The sequence below is a fragment of the Lactuca saligna genome, chromosome 8 (assembly GCF_052625555.1).
Source record: "Lactuca saligna cultivar CGN05327 chromosome 8, ASM5262555v1, whole genome shotgun sequence".
In the NCBI taxonomy this organism is placed as follows: domain Eukaryota; kingdom Viridiplantae; phylum Streptophyta; class Magnoliopsida; order Asterales; family Asteraceae; genus Lactuca; species Lactuca saligna.
The window spans coordinates 24,432,773-24,453,766 of record NC_136424.1 but is presented as its reverse complement, the minus strand read 5'-3'; the positions used below and the strand labels follow the sequence as shown (position 1 = coordinate 24,453,766).

The following is a 20,994-nucleotide window of genomic DNA, read 5'->3' as shown; positions in this document are numbered from 1 at the left end:
TTTATAAGTCACCAATGAACATGGTAACCTTTATTTAGAGAAATCAACTAAATTGTCCCACATAAACGGGAGAATTAACAAAACAAATATATATTTTTTTGGAATTTGTAAAATAATCAAAATACGGAATGCCTCATTCCGGACTAACAAAAGTTGTTCAAAATAGGTAGCGGTTGGCAAAATATGAAGTAAATATACTTTAGATTTTGACATTGTATATTTCTATCTGAAAAAATGTATTTTGGAATACAATCTAGAATGTATGTATGGTCGCTATGTAGTAAAAAAAAGTAAGCTACATTTATTGCATATATCTGTCCATTCAAGTTGTGTTGTCAAACATGAATCACAGACATTGTTGTCGGTGTTTGTTGATAAATATACGAACAAAGATTGACAAACAAGAAATAATAAATTTTTTATTCTAGGAGACACAAAACTTACAGAAAGTCTGATTTTAAAGATAATTTGGCTAGACTACAATATGCACTAACCCACGTTTATTGTACATGGATGGACAAAACGGTCATCATAAATGGGCAACATGTTTTCTTAGGGTTCGTTATAATATAATGACATTAAACATTGAATCCATCAATCTATTATCAAAAGACGTATGAAAACTTCCGATAACAATGTTGGTTTTTTTAAGCAACAACGCAGCAATGGTTGTGTCAACATGATCCAAATCTAGAGTTAAGATGTCAAACTAGTAATAATTATTTTAAAATAATTTTGCATGATAACCCATTATTTGACCTTAAAAGGCATACATAAACCCTTGCACAATATATGGTCTCTGTCGGTTCATGGAGAGGTGGGGTGCATATGCTTCTCGATCTTATAAAAGACGATGGAAATATGTGTGTTTGTGTAATCCCATTTTACTCTCCCCCAAGAGTATCTTTCTCACCAAAAAAATGGCATTTCATACAAAAATAAATAAAATGTAAAAATGTAAATTACTTAATACATGTTGAATTGGTCCCGATGCAAGGTATTCATTATGCAACGGTTGCTTAGGGTATCTACCACAAAATACATGCTCTAATATATACAGCATGGACACTTAAACCATATCTTTATCAGATAACTCATTAAGTGAGCTATTGAAGGCAGACTACAAGTCAACAACTTTCATTATCTCTGACGCCTCGACAAATGGAAACACCCGATTTCTAAAATGTGTGAACGATAAAAGGATTGCAAAATACTTCCCAAAACACAAACCCACTGCAAGGGAAAAAATCTCGTGTCAAAAAGATATTCCGTAGTCCCCCTCGAAAATAACAACTCATCAACATTGGAGCGTGGATGGGTCACTACCTCTTTGCATAACAATCAATGACACAATAACATGTGGTTTCAACACCCATCGACACATCAACCCATCAATCAAAATAATATGCCCCGAAAAGTGTCGGTCGTGTTGGGGTAGGCTACAACTTGGCCATAATTTCCTAATGCAATTCAGGTTTACATGTAGTGAGAATCATGTTGTATATATTGTCATGCTGCAAAATTTTATATATTATAAAAAAGTTCATAAGAAATTGGTCTAAAGTCACAACAAAACGAAACTATTGGACCATCCTTGCAAGCCAAACCCATTTTAGACCAAAGTTGTCAGTTTTAACATACCACAGGGACCATTCTTGCAATTTTTTCTTTAATTTGTCTCAAGAATTTAAATTATATTAACTAACATAATTTATATAATAATGAAGAAATCTAGTTTTTTATTATAGAATTTTTTTACTATAAAAAACTTATATACAATCTTTACTCAAAATAAAAATGGAAATACCCATATGTTTTTTCATATTGTGTTGTTTCAGGATATATTAGAATCCATTCACATCTAAATATTCTATTATCGCCGACTTAAGTTATTAATATATTAAATGATAAAAACAATTTTGTTTGTAGAAAATAACACACGAAGGATTTGGCAACTGCAGCAATTATTCACAATGGTCTTTTAGCCTTTTACACGATTACTTGTGATTTATTTACCTCCCTTCATTTCATTATTTTGGATTTTCGTTTGGTTTGAGATTTCCATTGCAAAGAAAAAGAAGCGAAGTTAATTACATCCCATTCCCATTCCCATCCATGATCCATAAACAAAGTAAGAAATTGTCAAAATTCAACTAATAAATCCAAATCAATAGAATCCTGTATTATACCTTTTTATGGTATGAGAGTTAGTGTTTAACCACCGTATCCGTATCCGTATCCGTATGTGCAGTTAATTTGTTGAACCCACCCGACCCGCAATCAGAATATACACAACTCCGTAAGATCATCATCCGGTACCGCTAGCCCTGCTGCAAAATCCATATCCATATCCAAATCCACTTGCGGATCTTCTTCATCAAATGTCAACAAAGAAGAAAGATCATGTGGGTCCCCTAATTCATCATCTATCCGCACTAAATCCTCAACAGGGGTAGTATCGTCATTTTCTTCACTTCCAATATCCCTTCTCTTGTTGTCATTTGCTGATTGGCTGGTTGACGGCTGTGTAGGATGATGGTGATGACTTGTGGTGGTGGTCATGGTCATGGTCATGGATTTTCCCTCGTGTGTCGGGGGTAGATTTGTCTTTTGACTTGGCTTTGGTTTTGGGGCACGTGGTGGTTTGGTGGCGGCCCGGGCGCTTCTTTTTCCTCTTGTCCCACCGGAGATATTGTCTAGTAGTAGTTTTTTGCTTTTTCCTCTGTTTGATATTTTTGCCTCATTTTCATGTGGGATCATTTCATCTTCATTCTCCTCCAACCCAGGCTATATCATACAAAAAAAAAAAAAAAAAAAAAAAAAGTTAAAACAATAAAACATGACTCTAACACCAAATGACCATTTTACCCTTACATCCCAAAAAAACAAAAATTCATAATATTCATTCAACAACCCCTTACCAGTGTATCAGGACAAAGGCCTATGCATTGGAGCTCAAGTAGAAGCTTCTCATCTATAGACATCTCTTCATACTCACACCCATGGAACTTTGAGTTTGAGGTCCCACTCCCACCCAACATCTCATCTTCAGTCAAAGATTTCTTGGTCAAACCAAGACTTTGACCACAACTATTTTCCACCCTAGCCTTTTTCCTAGGCTCAAAATCATTCAGGCCATATTTATCAGAAAAAGATTTCTGAATCTCTATATTTCTTGAATCCCATTCCTCAACCCCATCAATCTCATTGCCATCTTCTTCTATAATTAGTGCGGATAATACTCTTTGGTAAAATGGCGTATGCCCATTAATACATGTTTCATCAACCATATCATGTTTCTTCAACAAAGACTCGCTCTGCTGACGTGGCATACGTGTTTTTCTTTCTTCAACCTGTTGGGATAATAAGGACTTTTCCTCAGAGCTGATGGGAGTAAAAGACGATTCCACCTTCTTCAAGAATGGCCTTGAACATGCTACATTTACAAATAATAACATGTTATTGTTTGAAAAGATTCCTTTCATGTCACAAATATATAATCAATAGATCACAAATCAAAATAGGTTCTTACATCTAGCTATATGGGCATGACTTGCAGCTGATAACATGTCTTCCTGATCATCACCAGATTCCCCTACATCATCATGTACCAAATAATATAAAAATCAATTCCATTCATACAATTTATGATAAGAACAAAAAAACAAAAAAAACAAAATACAGCCTTGTATGTTTGTATTTGCTACCTGTATAATAAGGAGAGCTACTATTTTGCAAAGGGGCATCACTGGAAAGGCCCTTGTATTCTGAAAGCCTTTTCAATCGATGACCTGACTTGCTGGAAAATGACAACATTCTTGCATAAATAATAACTAAACCACAAACTGTAAAAAAAAAATAATAATAATAAATATATTTTTATTGCAAAAAGATTCCATACCTGTCATTCTTCTTACAACCAGACTTATCTAATTCATTCCCCATTGGTGACTTGCTACACCTTGAAATCAAAAGTCCTCTTGCACTACGCCCTTTTCTCCACGCACTTTCTTCATTAATAACAGCTTTATTCTTCCTTGCAGATGTAGTAGCACAAGGTCCAATATCCTGAACATGAATACCATCCGCTTCATTATTTACCATTTTGCCCTTCGTTTTCCTTTCACCACCAACAGATTCTTGGGTTTCAGATTGAAGAGTATCAAGTTTAAGAACCAACTTCAGGGAACCATTTGTTGCATTTCTATGGGGGGGTTTAGAAGGTGAAAAATCATCTTGATTTGAGACAGGAGACACCAGGTTTGAATTTGATCTCCTTGTTCTAGGCAATTTTGGTGGCCTTTGACCAGCCCATTGACTCAAAGAAGGTTTGTGATTTTTATCACTTTCTTGTGAAGTAAGTCTCTCCTTAGCCATTGCAGACTCCCAGCCTACTTGTGTAGTCCTCAGAGCCTTCTTTTTTGTCAATGGACTAGGACATGTAGTGTAAGAATCATCACAGTTATTAGACCTGAGAATACAGGAAAGGTTAGAAATATCTACAATACTAAGAAGGTGAAATAACAAAAGATATATCCGATCATGTTCATAGTTTTAGTAACACTTTCTCTGTTTTTTAATGAAAGATACAATGGGAAAATATTTAAACAAGGCAAGATCATTCAAAAAACAAATGATGTGAATACCTGGAAATGCAGGCATCATGTTGTAACACACCACGTTCATCAACAACCCTGTTCTGTGTAGCTCTTTTAGGCACTTCATCAGTGTCAATAGGTCTTGAAAGAATTGTGCCTATTGAACGTTTTCTTTTGATTTTCTTATCCCATCCTTCCTCTACTGCAGCCAGCCTACGGATCTTTTCAAACTGATCAGATTCTCTGTCACTGTCCTTGAGAAAATTTACATCTTTTGCCATTGCTACAGGTTTCTTCTTTAGGCCATTAATCTGGCATTCTGCCTGAAATTCAGATACTGATGTTCGAGCACGTTTGCTGAGACAAATGTTTTTAGGTCGATCTTCAACACTCTCATTAACACTCTTCATTCGGGTAGTGATCTTCATGTTTAAAGCATCTGTTCTTCCATTAAACTTTAATTCACTTCTCTGTGGTTTCTTGGATGTTACAGCTTCAGTATAGTTATTCAATTTAACCAAGCGTTCTTCCATTTTATTTGATCTGTTTCCATTAACAAAAGCACATTCAAACATTAACTATCAATAAAGCCCTACCGATACGCTGTGTGTCTAATATATTTAGACTTCTTATAGCAACAATACACACACTCGTATATATTAGAAAGAAAAAAAAAAACCCTAAAGCTTTATTCGGAATTAATTACCGATCAAATTCAAATGAGAAACTTAATTTGAGTAATCGAAGTTACAAATAAACAAAAACTATTCCTATCCTTATTCTCGCTAAAAGTCGGCGATCAACTGCCAAAATTGCTGTCGAAATTTCACATTATCCGTACAGTTTACAAAATTTTACTATCCTTATTCATGAAACGAAAAATAAGAATCTACATTACGTAATTCAACGTTTAAGCAAAAACATGAATGATTTTGTGCCCTAGCTTTGACTCTGACAGTTTTGATATTTACGGAAAGGTAGAAAAAGTACACAATTGGAGTTGAAGAACGAATACCTCTGCTGGTAAAATTCTGTCGGCGTACAGCCGTACAGTTACGGTCACCGGTGGTCGACGCCGTTTCAGTATTTTTCGCGGTGTCTCTCCTTACGCTGTTGCTTTCTATACACGTTCGGTTCGCGTCATCGGATAGGATGGGGCGAATCCTGTATTTTGAGAACAAGCTTTTGGGCTTTCGGCCCATCATCAAGAAAAAGGCAAGTTTTAAATTTTAAAATTGGTGTTACTAGATTCTAACATATTTAGGTTTGTATATTACATGAGATGGATAATAAAAAGAATTAATATGAATTTATAAATAATAATTATTTTTTAAAGCAAAACTTTGTAAGAAAGACAAAAGGAATATCGAATAAGTACATAAGTAATTAGTTCAATATATATTAATAAAAAAACTATTTTACATATTTTAAATCTAAATGGATGTAACATCATTAGTATTTTTGGAAAATAGAGGAGTAGATGTCAATTTCAATTTTCATAATCAAGTGGATGCATGTTATGAGCCGGAAGATTGGAAACTATCAGTGATTTTGTGTAACGTTCCGAAAATCGATGGAAAAATTTTTATTTTTAAAACATTAAATCATACAACAATTTGTTCCCAAAACACTAAGGTGAAAAATAATATTTAAACATCAGAGTACAAGTTATAATCAGCTACTACGAAATAAAGTTATGGGGGATGTTGTGCAGTTATGACAGACCATTTCTTTTTGAACTGGAAGTACGTGAAACCATAACCATAAACTGTAATCACAAAGCTTAATCAGTTTCCCAAAATACCACATACCATATATCAATGGGATTAACCCGTACACTGGGCCCAATCCTGGCCTATCCCTTCCTAATTAATGGGCCCAACCCAGCATACAATTAGGTCTAACTCGTCATGCAATAGGCCTAGCCTAACATACAATGGGCCCAACCCACTCATGTAATGGGCCCTGCCCTACATGCATGTCTGTGGACCTAGCCCAACATACAACGCAAGAGTCATAAAGACAGTTAACATCCTACATAACACATTCCAGTGGGTTGGTATTGGTGCATTCGAATCACAAGTATAGTGAGGAGACTCACCTCAATTTGATGTCAATAAATCACATACTCGAGTTGTTGCTACCACAACTTCTCACACTAACATATCCAAGATCAATCCTAATCAATAATTAGGGTAATAACCCGTAATCAAAGGTCCAATCATATTCTATCATGCTAAGGGGTAAAAGCCTATTTTACCCTTCCCATACTTGGCCCAACAAACCATGACCCAAACCCAAAATGATCCAAAGCCCAAATGAACCATAAAGGCTTCTAGTGAGTAAGCCAATCGTACTGCATGTTCGAAGAAAAAGATAACTGCTAAAACTTGTTATATGCAATGTACCAAAAGGGTACCTTAAGACCTAAAGCCCAACACCCAGATTCATATCTTCACCAAAGGACCACTAACTCGTGCATGGAATAGATATATTCAAAGGTACTGGAGTGACTTCTACTCACAAGATCCAAGCCATAGGACCAAAACATGCTCATAACCGAACCCAAAACTAGATCCACACTAAAGAGCCATAAAGTTTGAAGCTTTGTACCTCCAAAATCTTGTAAATATGATAAAAGTCTTGGATATCTAAGGTCTAACCACAACAATCTACAAGGATAAACTTCTCATTATTCCACAAAGCACCAAAAACACTCAAAGGGTTCCATAATCTCACAAATGGGGCTGTGGTTTCGAGGGAACTGCTTTATAGGATGAAGACTGAAGATAAGAAGGGTTTCTAAAAGGTTAAGGCCTTTAAATAGGATGCAAGACCCAAAATTAGGGTTTGAACCTGCCACACATAAGCCCAACGTACCCAGGTATGCCCAGCTTACTAGGGAGAATCATATGCCTTGTATGCCCATCGTACATGCCAAACTCGTTCCTATTCTAACTTCCAATAACCATAACCTATTCATCCCAACTCTGTTTTCGGTGTTCTTTATATTACTGGAAAAGGAAATGAAAAGCCCTAAAATCCCATCTAATCTCCTTTGACTTAAAACCTTCTGAACTAGAATCCTTAATTCAAGAAAAGGTATGAAGTATCACTTTTACCTTTATACCCTTGGACTCCAATTACAAACCGGAATCTTGAATCATACAACCTATATAATCCACACCCAATTGGGTCTAAAACCCAAATGGGTATAAGAAAAAGGAAACAAAATTATTGCAATTTAATATCGCATGTATTATGTTTAATACATTACATCTCTCTCTCTCTCTCTCTCTCTCTCTCTCTCTCTTTCACTCACTATCACACACACACATTCTCTCTCTCTCTCTCTCTCTCTCTCTTTATATATATATATAAGAGATAAAGAGATAGAGAGAGAGAGGTATTTTGTGGCTTTTAGTTTTAAAAATGGAAAAAAATAGATAAGTTAAGCAGTGGCAATAAAAAATAAACAATAGTAGCCAAACGAGTGTGTTTTCTTATATGTGACAGACAAAACCCTAACATGTGATCGTTATATGGTGCGGTGGTTAATTGAATGTGAAGGAAGACGAGTTGGAGATGGCCAAGATGGGATTAAATGGGTTAGTTGGGGTAATTTTGTTGGGTTATGAGCATAACATCATTCTTATGGTGTACATGCAACCGTAATTACTTTGATCTATGTTTTTCTAATTTGAACATACAACATTGAATACCAAAGCAATAAACTATGAACTAGCATACAATAATCATGAATAACATATGATTAGGGTTTAGATCTTACCTTGATTGTTATGTAGCAATAACAATCACAATCCTTCTTGACCTTGACTCTTGAAAGCTTAGTGCCCTAAGTGTTGGACCTCTAATGGAGTCACATACACCACTAGCAACAAGATGGATTAGGAAAGCGAGGAGGAGGCACAAAATTCATCCAAGGCACTCTAGATAGGGTTAGGGACAGTTTTGGTGGCCTTAAGCATTCCTTTTATAGTTAGGCTTCTTGGGTTATCAACTAGGAAACCCTAATCCAGTTGCTTATTCCTTAAGCAGCCCAAAGATCCTTCCAAAAGTCCCCCTTGGACGATTTCTATATGGACTCCAATATAGAATTCGTCAATTGCTTCTTTATGGATCCTAAGCCCAACTTTGTAACTATCTTATAATTACAATATCAGTCCCTTTAATTTAATTAATCTCTTCTGTAATGACATAGCACCAAAGTCACAAAGACTTTACCAATGATATTACAAAGTACTCTATGAAGTCTCACATTCAAAGTACATTCATTTGAACATCCTTCTTGCATAAAAGTTTCTAATCTACATAGATTCTTAACTGCCCACGAGTGACTAATCCTTGGCGAACCTTAGATCGTACTTGACAGTTGTTTAACTACTTGTCATATTCGGTTCTAGTCCTTTTTCCCTCTTAATGCCCTAGGCATTTGGAACAGACAGAACAGTCTAATATTACAACATACATAATCGATCCTATAACCGAAGCATATGGGATACGATACATAATGTCTTACATAAAGACATGATATTTTACCAATCTCTCGCTATAATATTACCATATATAGAATTCTCTTATGTTGAATCTTTTCAACATAACATTCATATATATATATATATATATATATATATATATATATATATATATATATATATATATATATATCCTTTGACTAAATTTTATTAAAACGTGTTGATCTAAGCTTTTAGACTTCCTCTCCCTTAATTATAGCAAAACAACTTTTCAACCTCTGCAACTTTGCGAATTGAAACTTTTGTTTTATATAATTAATATTGCTAACTCGCAATACTTTACATAATAATCATGCTCCTACTATCATGATAATTATATCTTTACCAGCATAACATTTATGCTCCCACTAGCTTTGAGATGTATACGGAAATCAGCTGGACTTCTAGAAATCAATACTTATTGACTTTCTAACCAAAGTTAAAATTTCCGACACGAGATGCTTCGATAAGCCTTTATCTTAGCTTCTCACACCCACACGCCTTTCATTAGAAAGCTCATATGTGTGTCTAAACTATTTCAGAACTTACAACAGTAAGTCCTAAATGTTTAGAATATTTGCCATTTATCATAATTCGAACTATGAAGAGGGATGTTGTAGTAATAATTGAATTTGAGAACACAATTTACACAACAACTAACTCCTTAAAATCTTTCTTAGTGAAAGCATTTCCTCACAATCATTTTCGTGAAGTGGAGAGAAACCTTACCACTTAGATTTTATGATGTAAGTGTTCCTATCCATGTGAATTTGTCATAATCATAATCAAAAGATAATGTTTGTGACAAATCCAACTCATATGGATAGAACTTGTTCAATCTTAATTTCTTTCCATCAAGGGTCCCACCATTGTTTCCAAGTTATTGAGCAACTCACCCTTTCAAATCAATGGACTTTCACTGATTAAGGTGCTTTGCCTTTATGCATTCAAATGAGAACTCATAAAACTCACATGCATAGTCAACTCAATTGGAATAGCACAGAAACAAGAATGTGTCAACACGATGGGTTATAAACCTCAAGTCGTGTGTTAGTGATAAACAATATGTTTACTCTTGATTAGTTATTGAAACTTTTCAAGATCATTTAGACTCCCACTAACCTCTTGACATATAATATTCTATTGTCAAGAAACATTCCTTGACAAACAAATATCAAATAGTTAGTGCGGGTACTTAACAGGACAAACACTTCACATAATTGGTCTTAGTTGGTCTTTGGTCTTATACAAGACATCACAACTTACAAATTTCAAATGTACAAAAGTAAAAACCTTTTCTACTCCACATTTGATGAGTGTTATAAACCTTCTTATGGTGATGTCACTTAAGTCGCAATCTTGGTGTACGACTCTAAGACTTGATTTTGGATCAAAGTATGATTCACATTTTGATTTAACCATTCCAACAATTTCTGATTCCTCTTCTTAGCCATACTGGTGCACTAAGGTGTTACTAGAGGATCAATTGTGACATGGTTTCAAAATCACTAAGTTAATCATAAAACACGATACTTAAGTACTATCCCTTATTCAGATTGAAGAAACTTTTATCTTTCTGCATAATTGATTCTTCCTATTCGTTATGCTTTACATTGAAACCTTTTCAATGATTCAAAATCATACTTAATCTTGTAAGCATAACCATATTTACTAAACTTTTAGCAAATCATGATGAATATTCTTATTGTTCTTTGTGGTGGACTTGACCTAACACACAACAATGCACGTCGGATCACCTAGTCTTTCACTCGACTCACATACTTTTGTGAACAAGGAATTAGTCTTAATTTACCAAATATGAAGGTTCTCATTCATCATACAATACCAATTGAATGATTCCAAGTTTATGTCCAATTGAAACTTGGGTGATGAGAATCATTCCTTATTTGGTAAATTTTGACACTACCACATAATTAAGAATCACATCCATTTTAGTATTGCTAACAATAGAAACATATAATCATAAATTTTCACAAATTCCATCACAAGGATATAAATAAGACAAAACCAAAATTTATTTTATTTATAAAATGCGGAAAAACGTGTCCTTACAATCACAATTACAAATAAAAACTATGTAAATATTCATAAGCAATCTATCCTAACTCTTCTAAGTAGCAGCTCAAAAATCCGATCATTGAACCATGCGATCAAATTCCATTTCTTCACGATCAAACTTAACTCACTCTTCTTTTAAGCTTCATTTCTTTTCTTCGATTCTACAAAACATCAAAATGCAATCTTATTACATCATGTATTAAGAATCTACAAATAAGAACTTAATAGAGTTACATAATGAATTTACCTGAAGCAGAGTCATACATCTTGACTCTCCCATCCTTGTGATCTTCCAGGTACATATGGCAGCTTCGCATCCAATGCCCCTTTTCTTGGCGGTAGAAACAAACGGACTCTTTTGGAACTACACATGGGACAATTTCAGATTCAACTTTCTCTTTACCATCCGGTCAAACGGTTTGACCTTGGTCAATCCCATTCCAATTGGAAGAGAAGACTTTTCTGGACTTTGAATGTTCCCATTGTCAATGTCCATGGAAGTTTGAGAGGTTGATCTACCAAACAAATTTGCTTGACTAGTGCGCCAAATCATTGTTGATTCAGCAACAATAAGTAAATAAGTAAGATCAATGAGGAGCATGTCATGTTCTATCATATATTACTCTCTAATGAACTAACTATATGTTTCGGGAAGTGATTGAAAAAACAAGTCAACAGCCAACTTCCTTGAGACAATGACACCCAACATTCCCAACTTGTCAATGTGTGACTTCATCTCCATGACGTGTGTACACATAGACTTTCCATTTTTCATGTTTACTTGCCAATAGGGCTTGAGTGACCTTGAATTTTTCAAGTCTTCTAACATGTGGGTCATGGGGGACTATTGGAGGAGGTGGAGAAAGTGAAGCATGATTCTATTTCCACAATCCAATCATGGAACATCTTCTTCATATGGAAAACTTTTTCCAAAGGATTCGGGAAGACCATAATCATTTGACATCTACAAAACGGGAGAAAATTCAGTTAGTTGATAAGAATCCTTGATATAACACCTAAATGAAATATCAAGACTAGGATCAAACACAATATTCTGCAATTAGGAAGAGGAATGTCGTAATCCAATTGCAAAATATTTGAAGGTAGGTAAATGACGATTTACCAATTTGCACCATCAAAAATGAAAAGAAAATTAATTTTTAAATGTTTTGAAACTCCTAAAGCTTTTGAGATTCATTGAACTTTTCAATGACATGTTTAATCTTGATTATGCTCTTCAAGTTTGTGACTGGGATGCCGATGATCACAAACAAGGTGTGGATAACCATGCAAATTAGCTTGGTACTCTCGATGTCGATCACCACCCAATCAATATGTCGGTTAACCACACACCCTCCATTGATCAATGATAATCTTACGAGAAACCCATTGTAATCCTTCACTGGTCCCATATTAGTGTGTCGATTAATCACACACACTCCACTAACGACCAACAAAGCACAATGTGCAATTTCATGGATTAGCACCAATTCCACATTTTTCCTAAAGTAACTAAAATTTGGGAATTTAAAAAATGTTTAGTTACTTCATATATCATTATACTTATAACGGAATGTTGTGTCATATCCTACCCGTTCGGCTAACGACCCTCCACTAGTCAAGAGTGTGATGAGTAAGAGTGGATACCCAATGACGATCATTTTACAAGACACTTCCTTAAACACCCTTTATAGACCAACTTCGTGAATGTGTCATACTAAAGGTAAAATATACATTTGCTTATATATATATATATATATATATATATATATATATATATATATATATATATATAATATTAAACTTTTAATTCTATATAATATAAGGGTGTATTTTAAACTTTTAAAATACTAGATGGTTTAATCTATTAATAAATTAAACTTTTAATTTGATTAATATTAAACCATATTATTCTGGATTTATTAATTCTCTTTTTAATTAAACGCTTAACTAATTTAATAAAACCATAATGGTGTAATTTGAACTATTCAAATACTAGGGTTTTAAAATTTAATGTTTCAGAATTAATACCTTTTAATTAAATTTTAAATTCCAAAACTTTGGGACAAATTTTGAAACCTTTCAAAATATTAGGGTTTAACTATTTAAATTTCAAAAACAAAAACTTTTAAGTTCAAATTTAAACTATAAAGCCTAAATGGTGTAAATTGAAACTTTTCAAACTTACCAGGGGCGTGTTCGACACGAAGCGTTTGGGAGCGTTTGAGAGCTTCTAGCTTATAGCGTTTGATAAAACGCTCCGTTTTGAATAGAAAACCTCATTTGGCACTACAAGCTTCTAGCGTTTAATTTAAACAAAACGCTCCAGATCCAAATGCTACTTCCTGTAGCGTTTAACAAAACGGCACAAGCTACAAGCTACCCGCTACCAGCTAATTTTGCCGAACACACCATATTTGACTCATAATAATCCTATATTATTCATATTTAACCAAATCCATTAGTTTTGATAAGGATGATCATTCCAAACATGAAAAATCGATTTTAGGCAAGAAAACGAGTTTTGGTAATTATCCTCATCAAAAACTGCTCAAAAAATAAAAAAATCCCAGCACCAGAGCCCTGGACTCGCCGAGTCCATTATGGAACTCGTCGAGTTCATGCAACTCGTCGAGTCCATACATGGACTCGCTGAGTCGGCTTCGCAGATAGCAAAAATTCTACTTTTTGATCCTTTGGCAGTTCACTTGTTTATCTATTCAACTAGAAAAACGACCTAGGCTCTGATACCACTGTTAGGTTATGAGCATAACATCATTCCTATGTGTACATGCAACCCTAATTACTTTGATCTAGGTTTTTCTAATTTGAACATAAAACATTGAATACCAAAGCAATAAACTACGAACTAGCATACAATAATCATAAATCACATGTGATTAGGGTTTAGATATTATCTTGATTGTTATGTAGCAATAACAATCAGAATCCTTCTTGATATTGACTTTTGAAAGCTTAGTGCCCCAAGTGTTGCACCTCTAATGGAGTCACAAACACCACTAGCAACAAGATGACTTAGGAAAGGGAGGAGGAGGCACAAAATTCATCCACGGCACTCTAGATAGGGTTAGGGACGATTTTGGTGGCCTTAGGCGTTCCTTTTATAGTTAGGCTTCTAGGGTTATCAACTAGGAAACCCTAATGCAGTTGCTTATTCCTTAAGAAGCATAAAGATCCTTCCAGAAGGCCCCTTTGGACGATTTCTATATGGACTCCCATATATAATTCGTCCATTGCTTCTTTATGGATCCTAAGCCCAACTTTGTAACTATCTTATAATTACAATATCAGTCCCCTTAATTTAATTAATCTCTTTTGACCACAAAGTTAATTCTGAATTAATTTTTGATCAATATTAATTAAACAATATGATTTTTCTTTTAATATATTATTCATATAATATATTAATAAATCACAATTAATCATCTTTCTCCATAATTCATCCTATCAGTTGCTAAGGTAAAAGCAACCTAAAAGTACCATGATTATAATCGGGTCAAGTACATATCAAAATAGTTATGGGCTTAGACACCTAATCCAATAAATTTATCGTTTACTAATTGTAATTTCTTGAACAAATGGTAATATATTTTTTTTTTACTAAAATACCCTTCACAATCATATATTTAATTAAAAATAAATTAAATTTAAAATATTATATATATATATATGTGTGTGTGTGTGTGTGTGTGTGCGTGTTTTATTTGTCTATTGAATCAAAAGTTGAGATTAGTATAATTATATAAGAATTGGAGCCTGAAAATTAGGTAAGACGATGTGAATAACAATGGAATAATTTCCATGTCAACCCAAACACCTCAGTAGTTGCCATGTTGGTTTGCTATATGGTGTGTGTGTGTGTGTGCGTGTGCATGTTTTATTTGTTTGTTGAATCAGAGGTTGAGATTAGAACAATTATGGAAGAATCGGAGCCTAGGAATTACGTAAGACGCTGTGAATAACAATGTAATTATTTTCATGTCCACCCAAACACCTAAGTAGTTGCCATGTTGGTTTGCCATATGGAATGGTAACCGGTTACCTCAAAACTGGCATAACTGGAAAAAAAATTACAAACTTGAGGCATTAATAAATATAAAATTGGAGTTAGGATAAAATTGTCAACAATTAACAAACTTTAAGGCTTTTGTGTTTATCTCTATAGCTAATAATTTTTGAAAATTAAATGGTCCCATCTCATTTCCCTTTGAGAAATTGAGAACCACACCATATGAACCTCATATCATTTTCTATAATAGTTAATATCAAACTTAAAAGAACATTATTTATTCCTTTATTTTTTCCATCTTCTCATTTTTTCATCTCTCTAATTTTTGCAAACTTAATCATTTGATCGATCACCCCCGTTACTTGTTGACGTGACATGCTGACGTGTCGGTATTTGTTGATATGACACTATTTGATTATGTGACATTGAGTTAGGATGATAATGTGTCAAAATTGAAAATAAAAAATGGCACAAAGACACTAAGTTTTTACTTTTTTTTGACACTATGTTATTATTATTTTTTTCTATTTTAACAATCAATTTTTTTGTTCAAAATCGAACATCATTTTTTTTTCTAATATCGTTCAATATTGACCATTTTCTATTTGAAACCGTATAAATAATTTATTTTACATTTGAAATTGTATACTTACATGTTTTTACATTTAAAAATCATACTATGTTATAAATACAATGTTATATATATATATATATATATATATATATATATATATATATATATATATATATTTAAACTATAATGTTATGTAAAAATATGTATTGTTTATTTTATGAGTGTACGTTTTATTAAATATACAATTTTAATACGAAATTAAATATGCGGAGTGATAATCAGATAAGTTAATATGATCTCCGGATCACTAGGGTATGGGGTTTGCTCTAATTATTAAGAGTTCGTATGTTGTATATATTCATGTTTTTTGTTTTTTGTAGGTATATTGTTCTTCACTTAACTTTAATATACAAAAATATTGTTTCAAAGAACATCAAACAAAGCAAAATATTATGTGTTTCTATTTTTTGTGACTAAATTGCAAAAAAAAAAAGAAAAAAAAGAGAAAACTTAATAACTAAACCGAAACTAAAAATAACACAGTATCAAAATCTTTGTGTGTGAAAACATAATGACTTTCTTGCAATTTATTATATTTTTAATAGGTTAACAATATAAAAAATAGAATAAAGTAATAAGGGTAAAGTAGTATGTAACATCCCAAAAATACTGATAAAAAATTTTCATTAACAGATCATCGAATTCAAACATCAAGTGTTTCGAAAACCAATCACGATGAAATATGTGTCAACATTAGAGTAAAACAAGAGTCAATAATGTGAAAAATCATAAGGGATGTTGTGCAGTCAAACAAGGTCATTCTCTTTAAAACTGGAAGTACTTAAAAATATTAAACCACAAAACCATAAACACAAAGCTTACTGGGTTCCCCAAAATATCACATACCATAAACATGAGCCTATCCCAACATATAAATAGGCCTAACCCAATATGCAAATGGGCAAATCCTAACATACATATAAATTGGCCCAGTACAACATGCAAATGGGCCCAACCCAACATATAAATAAATGGGACCAACCCAACATACAAATAAATAGGCCCAACCCAACATACACACGTAAGAGTCACAAATATAGTTAGAATCCTACACAGTATAGTGAAAAGACCCACCTTTCTCACATGGTCAGACAAATCTCAACTCAGCATCACGAAACAGGTGTTACCGCCCACTTATTGAATAACACAAGGTGCCACCTTAGTCTACACTCTAATACCAACAATTTGACCAAAAGTCAACCCAAGTCAAAAGTCAAAGTCAAAGTCAAACAGCAAAAAAAACACTTCAACGAGTCGCCATGTCATGGTAGCAAGATGAAAAAAATAGTCGGGGCTCAATCCAGTCACCACGTCGTGGCGGACAAAGTGCTACATCGTATGAACTGGGCCTTCAACAGTTTAATGTATTAAGATGCTTCCAACCAAACCAAGGGCTCCAAAGCCCATATATACTTCTTCCTACGGTCTTGATGGATATCTAACTTTATCCCTTATAAAATCCCTATACACCAAGATCTCAAAACCTAGGTCCTAATGACAATTTAAAATATGAGTGTATGACTTCACCAGTAAGCACTTAATCATAAAAGTCACATCCCTAAAGTTTCCAAAAGGGTTTCCTACGTCTAATGAACCATTAAAAATCACAACTTCATGGACATGCATTTCCAATGCATGTCCTTCCCAATTTAGGTCATAATCATGAGAAAATATGCTCAACCAAATAACCTCAAAGGGACCACGATGATCCATAAAGTAGCAAACTTTATGGAATCCTCTCCTTCCATCACCCAAAATTAAAAAAAAAAAAGAACAAGAATCCTAGATTTAAAAGCATAACACCAAAAACCTAGTATGTTGATCACTTACAAAGGTCCAGAGAAGACACAAAAGAAAGATGATAAGACTTGCTTGATAGATCAACACACTAGAGTAACTTTTTTTTTTTGCTACCAAATGCACTAAAATGTGCTAAAATCACAAAGAGAGGCTAAGGTTAAGGTTTATGAGGTTTAATGGTGATGGAGGTTGAGGATGAGCAAACCCAACCCCCTTCTTTCTTTAAATAAGGCTTAATACCCGAAAATTATGGTTTTGGTCATCAAGCGACTACCACATCGTGTCAGATTAAATGAAACCTGCACCCTACTCCAACATTGTCATGTTGTTGTGGTCCTTCCACCACGTCATGGCCTCCCAAAACATGCAAGAATTTATATAAATTCATAAGAAACAATAACTCGATAATCCGGATGTTACATAGTATTTTCAGATCGATTATGGACCAAAATCAAAACCTATACTACGGAAATCGTCCAGGTGAAAAAATGAGTTAGAGACCAAACACATAGATTATCATAAACCACATGGAGACTAGTTCTATATTTTTGTGCTACAACAACTTTACTAAACATATATTTTTCACTAATTACGTAATATTCCCTTACTTGGAGACCAGTTTTATAAATTATATAAAACTCACAGATCATTTTTATAAACTCTCTAATAGGCTGACTTTGTAATTTTATGAAACATAGAAACCATTTATGTTATTTTGCTACTAGGTCGGGACCATTTTTGTATTATTGTCAAAAAAAAAAAACTTGAACCATTTCTATAATTCTGCTATTGATTAGGGACCATTTCTGTATTTTTGTGAAATGCAAAACCATTTCTATATTTTTATGAAATTCAAGGACCATTTCTAAAACTTTGTCAAACATAAGGACCACTTTGTGGAGATAGTTGTGTGATTTTGTGAAAAAGAGAGGGATCTTCACTGTCTTTCCCGGCAAATGTAAGGAGTATAAAAATTCTTTTCAAGAGAATGGCGGCAGTTATCGAATGGTTTTAAAGTTTAGACCAGAAAAAACCTGAATTTGTCGGTCTCGTTCTTAGAACTTACGTCGCACGACGATCGAATTATCTGTGCATTTGTTTTGGCTGTGTGGTTCGTCATTAACTTGCGATATTAAAGGTACTTGGGATTCTAATCTATACACAAATTGATTACTTGATTACAGAAACATGGCTTTTGATTTTCGCTGATCGTATTCCCCCTCCATGAATTTGGCTTCTTTTCCCCTGTTTTCTGGAGACCGCTTTCGAAATACCACTTCTAATATTTACTTTTTCTTTCATTTGTGTTTGTAATTTCAACAGTCTAACTGTATTTACTATTTAGCGTTCTCCTCTAGCCCTATAAGTCTCCGACGATCAGATTGTGGATAATGAATTGAAACAAATTTCTGAAGGAAATCTATCGGGAAGTGGAAACAGTTATGTGCTTTCCTTCTCTTTTAACAATGTGATAAGAAAACAATATCGCCATAAAAAGTATCATTGGCTTAAAATAATTGTAGAATTGTTTCAGATTTTTGCGGAGTTCTAATCACAGATGATGGATCGAGAGAACCTACGATCAGAGCTACTCTCCTTGCGACGATTGTATGGTCTTCTTGTAAACGACCAACAACGTGCCTCTAAAAATGTAAGTCTTTTTGCGTCTGTCTGTCGTACTCTTCTCCAAAACTTCAATTTGATAAGGTTTTGTTTGAACACTTTGCATTTTACAAAAAATGAGTTCTTGATGCCAATTGATTTATCAAGAATCCAACATTTAAGGAAAAAGATGTACAGTTATCTATCTGACTGATTCTCTTGTGATCTATTTCCATTGCAGCGTATATGTATGTTTCTGTGTTCTTTCTTCTTTCATATGCTAATTAATCCATCCCTTGATTTATATTTGTTCTGAAATAGTTGGACAATAACGCAAGACAACTACTACTAAATTTACTGGATGCTAGTGCCAAAAAAGCTTTTGAGGCTCATGCAAAGGTATTCAATGACTTGAAATTTCATTCTTTCCGAGAGTAAAATAAAATTGACACTAGAATTGTAATTGGTTATATGATCAGATGGTGGGTACTCAATTCAGACCATCTTATTTTAACCTGTGGTCAACTACCCAATTTCCAAGTCTGCAGAATCTTGACTTAAGAACCAGTCAAGGGATCTTCAATGAGCCAATAAGTCAAGAATTTTCTTTTGGTCAGTCAAAAGGAATCTTAGCAGATGAAGCAGATATCAAACTGAAACGATGCCGAGTATGCCAAAAACCAAAAGTCAAACAGTTGACCAAAGAGTTAAATCAAGTTCAAGATAACCAATGTCAAAATCATAAAAGAAATTGGGAAGAACAAAACAACCCAACCACCTATGAAGTTGGAGTTGGAGGATTCCCATGTTCATCAACAGTTGACTTTCCGAAATCACCGACTTTATATAATCAAAATGATGAAGATGATCAAATATCAAGAGAAGCTTATGCTAAAATCCAACAAATAGAATCTTGCATTTCGGCTTTGCAACTAGTATCCAATCGGGTTATGTCCGGATAAAACCTTAAAGATCAATACTTTTTTATGTGATTAATCGTTAGATTTGGTTTTTTACTTTGTGTTTCTATATAGTGCTTTCCGTTTTATGCTTCCTGAATGTTTGATTTTTAGTTTTTTTTAGAATGAGTACTTGATTAGGATTAAATCATTCTAGTTAATCAGTTGTTGAAATTTGTAATTGGTTTGATAAACTAGTAATAAGTAACAAGTATCAGATTGGTTCCGTGTTGGGATTTAATTCTTATATAAACTGAAAATCATATATTTTTATGTTTCCGAGCTTGTGAGAAGTATTGAATACTGCTAAGAATTTTACAGTGTTCATAATGTTGCTTTTCTGATTTGATTAAGTGCTTGTTTAATTAGGTTGGTAAAAAGTTAGGATTAACTGAAGATCTTGTTTTAGTTAATTAATTTGGTAGACTTACTAGAGCCTGTTAGAAGTTTTCATCACCAGCTTAGATAGAACACATATTAAATAATCAGATCTGGACTGATTGCATAATTAGGAAAGTCATAACAATACTAAAACGCTTTTTATTACTGAAATTATTTACTTTATTTCACTGCAATTTTAATTATTAATATTCTGAACAAAAAAAAAACCCTTTTTATGTTTTATGTTTTCGGACTAGTATGTGTCTTACACAAAGAGGCATTGACTTTTAATCCGTGTCCATGTGGATTTGACCATGATTCCCTATGCTACCCATTAGTGCAACCAAGCAATGATTTTTATTTGTTTAGATGTTAA

At 33.7% G+C, this 20,994-nt stretch overlaps 2 protein-coding genes across 5 annotated transcripts; one reads left to right on the top strand and one right to left on the bottom strand.

Moving 5' to 3' along the window:
- Window positions 1-1,001: 1,001 nt before the first annotated feature.
- Window positions 1,002-5,734, bottom strand: LOC145011948 (uncharacterized). Of its 3 annotated transcripts, XR_013664341.1 has the most exons (9): window positions 5,614-5,734; window positions 4,647-5,141; window positions 3,902-4,471; window positions 3,708-3,799; window positions 3,533-3,595; window positions 2,922-3,436; window positions 2,190-2,787; window positions 1,327-1,460; window positions 1,002-1,233 (listed from the first exon to the last, which is right to left on the bottom strand). XR_013664341.1 is itself a non-coding variant. In XM_078970694.1 (7 exons), the coding sequence occupies exons 2-7, from the start codon at window positions 5,129-5,131 to the stop codon at window positions 2,281-2,283; spliced, it is 2,232 nt and encodes a 743-aa protein (XP_078826820.1). In that variant the 5' UTR covers window positions 5,132-5,141; window positions 5,614-5,734; the 3' UTR covers window positions 2,087-2,280. The 3 variants fall into 3 exon arrangements, 1 of the variants encoding a protein (XP_078826820.1); XR_013664340.1 differs by having other exon boundaries at window positions 1,002-1,460; XM_078970694.1 differs by lacking the exons at window positions 1,002-1,233; window positions 1,327-1,460 and having other exon boundaries at window positions 2,087-2,787.
- Window positions 5,735-18,686: 12,952 nt separating this feature from the next.
- LOC145012432 (uncharacterized) lies at window positions 18,687-20,463 on the top strand. 2 transcript variants are annotated; one of them, XM_078971240.1, is made up of 5 exons: window positions 18,687-18,814; window positions 19,022-19,115; window positions 19,211-19,327; window positions 19,600-19,677; window positions 19,758-20,463. In XM_078971240.1, exons 3-5 carry the CDS (start codon window positions 19,235-19,237, stop codon window positions 20,238-20,240), a joined length of 654 nt encoding a protein of 217 aa, XP_078827366.1. In that variant the 5' UTR covers window positions 18,687-18,814; window positions 19,022-19,115; window positions 19,211-19,234; the 3' UTR covers window positions 20,241-20,463. The 2 variants fall into 2 exon arrangements, with proteins under 2 accessions (XP_078827366.1, XP_078827365.1); XM_078971239.1 differs by having other exon boundaries at window positions 19,022-19,327.
- The last annotated feature ends 531 nt before the right edge of the window (window positions 20,464-20,994 follow it).

Bases quoted from the DNA above. Each gene is read 5' to 3' on its own strand.
- LOC145012432 (XM_078971240.1), top strand. From the start codon at position 19,235: ATGATGGATCGAGAGAACCTACGATCAGAGCTACTCTCCTTGCGACGA. The intron at 19,328-19,599 runs GTAAGTCTTTTT...GTTCTGAAATAG, and splicing joins AACAACGTGCCTCTAAAAAT to TTGGACAATAACGCAAGACA. The intron at 19,678-19,757 runs GTATTCAATGAC...TTATATGATCAG, and splicing joins CTTTTGAGGCTCATGCAAAG to ATGGTGGGTACTCAATTCAG.
- LOC145011948 (XM_078970694.1), bottom strand. From the start codon at position 5,131: ATGGAAGAACGCTTGGTTAAATTGAATAACTATACTGAAGCTGTAACA. The intron at 3,800-3,901 runs GTATGGAATCTT...GTCATTTTCCAG, and splicing joins GGTTGTAAGAAGAATGACAG to CAAGTCAGGTCATCGATTGA. The intron at 3,437-3,532 runs GTAAGAACCTAT...TTGTAAATGTAG, and splicing joins TCATGCCCATATAGCTAGAT to CATGTTCAAGGCCATTCTTG.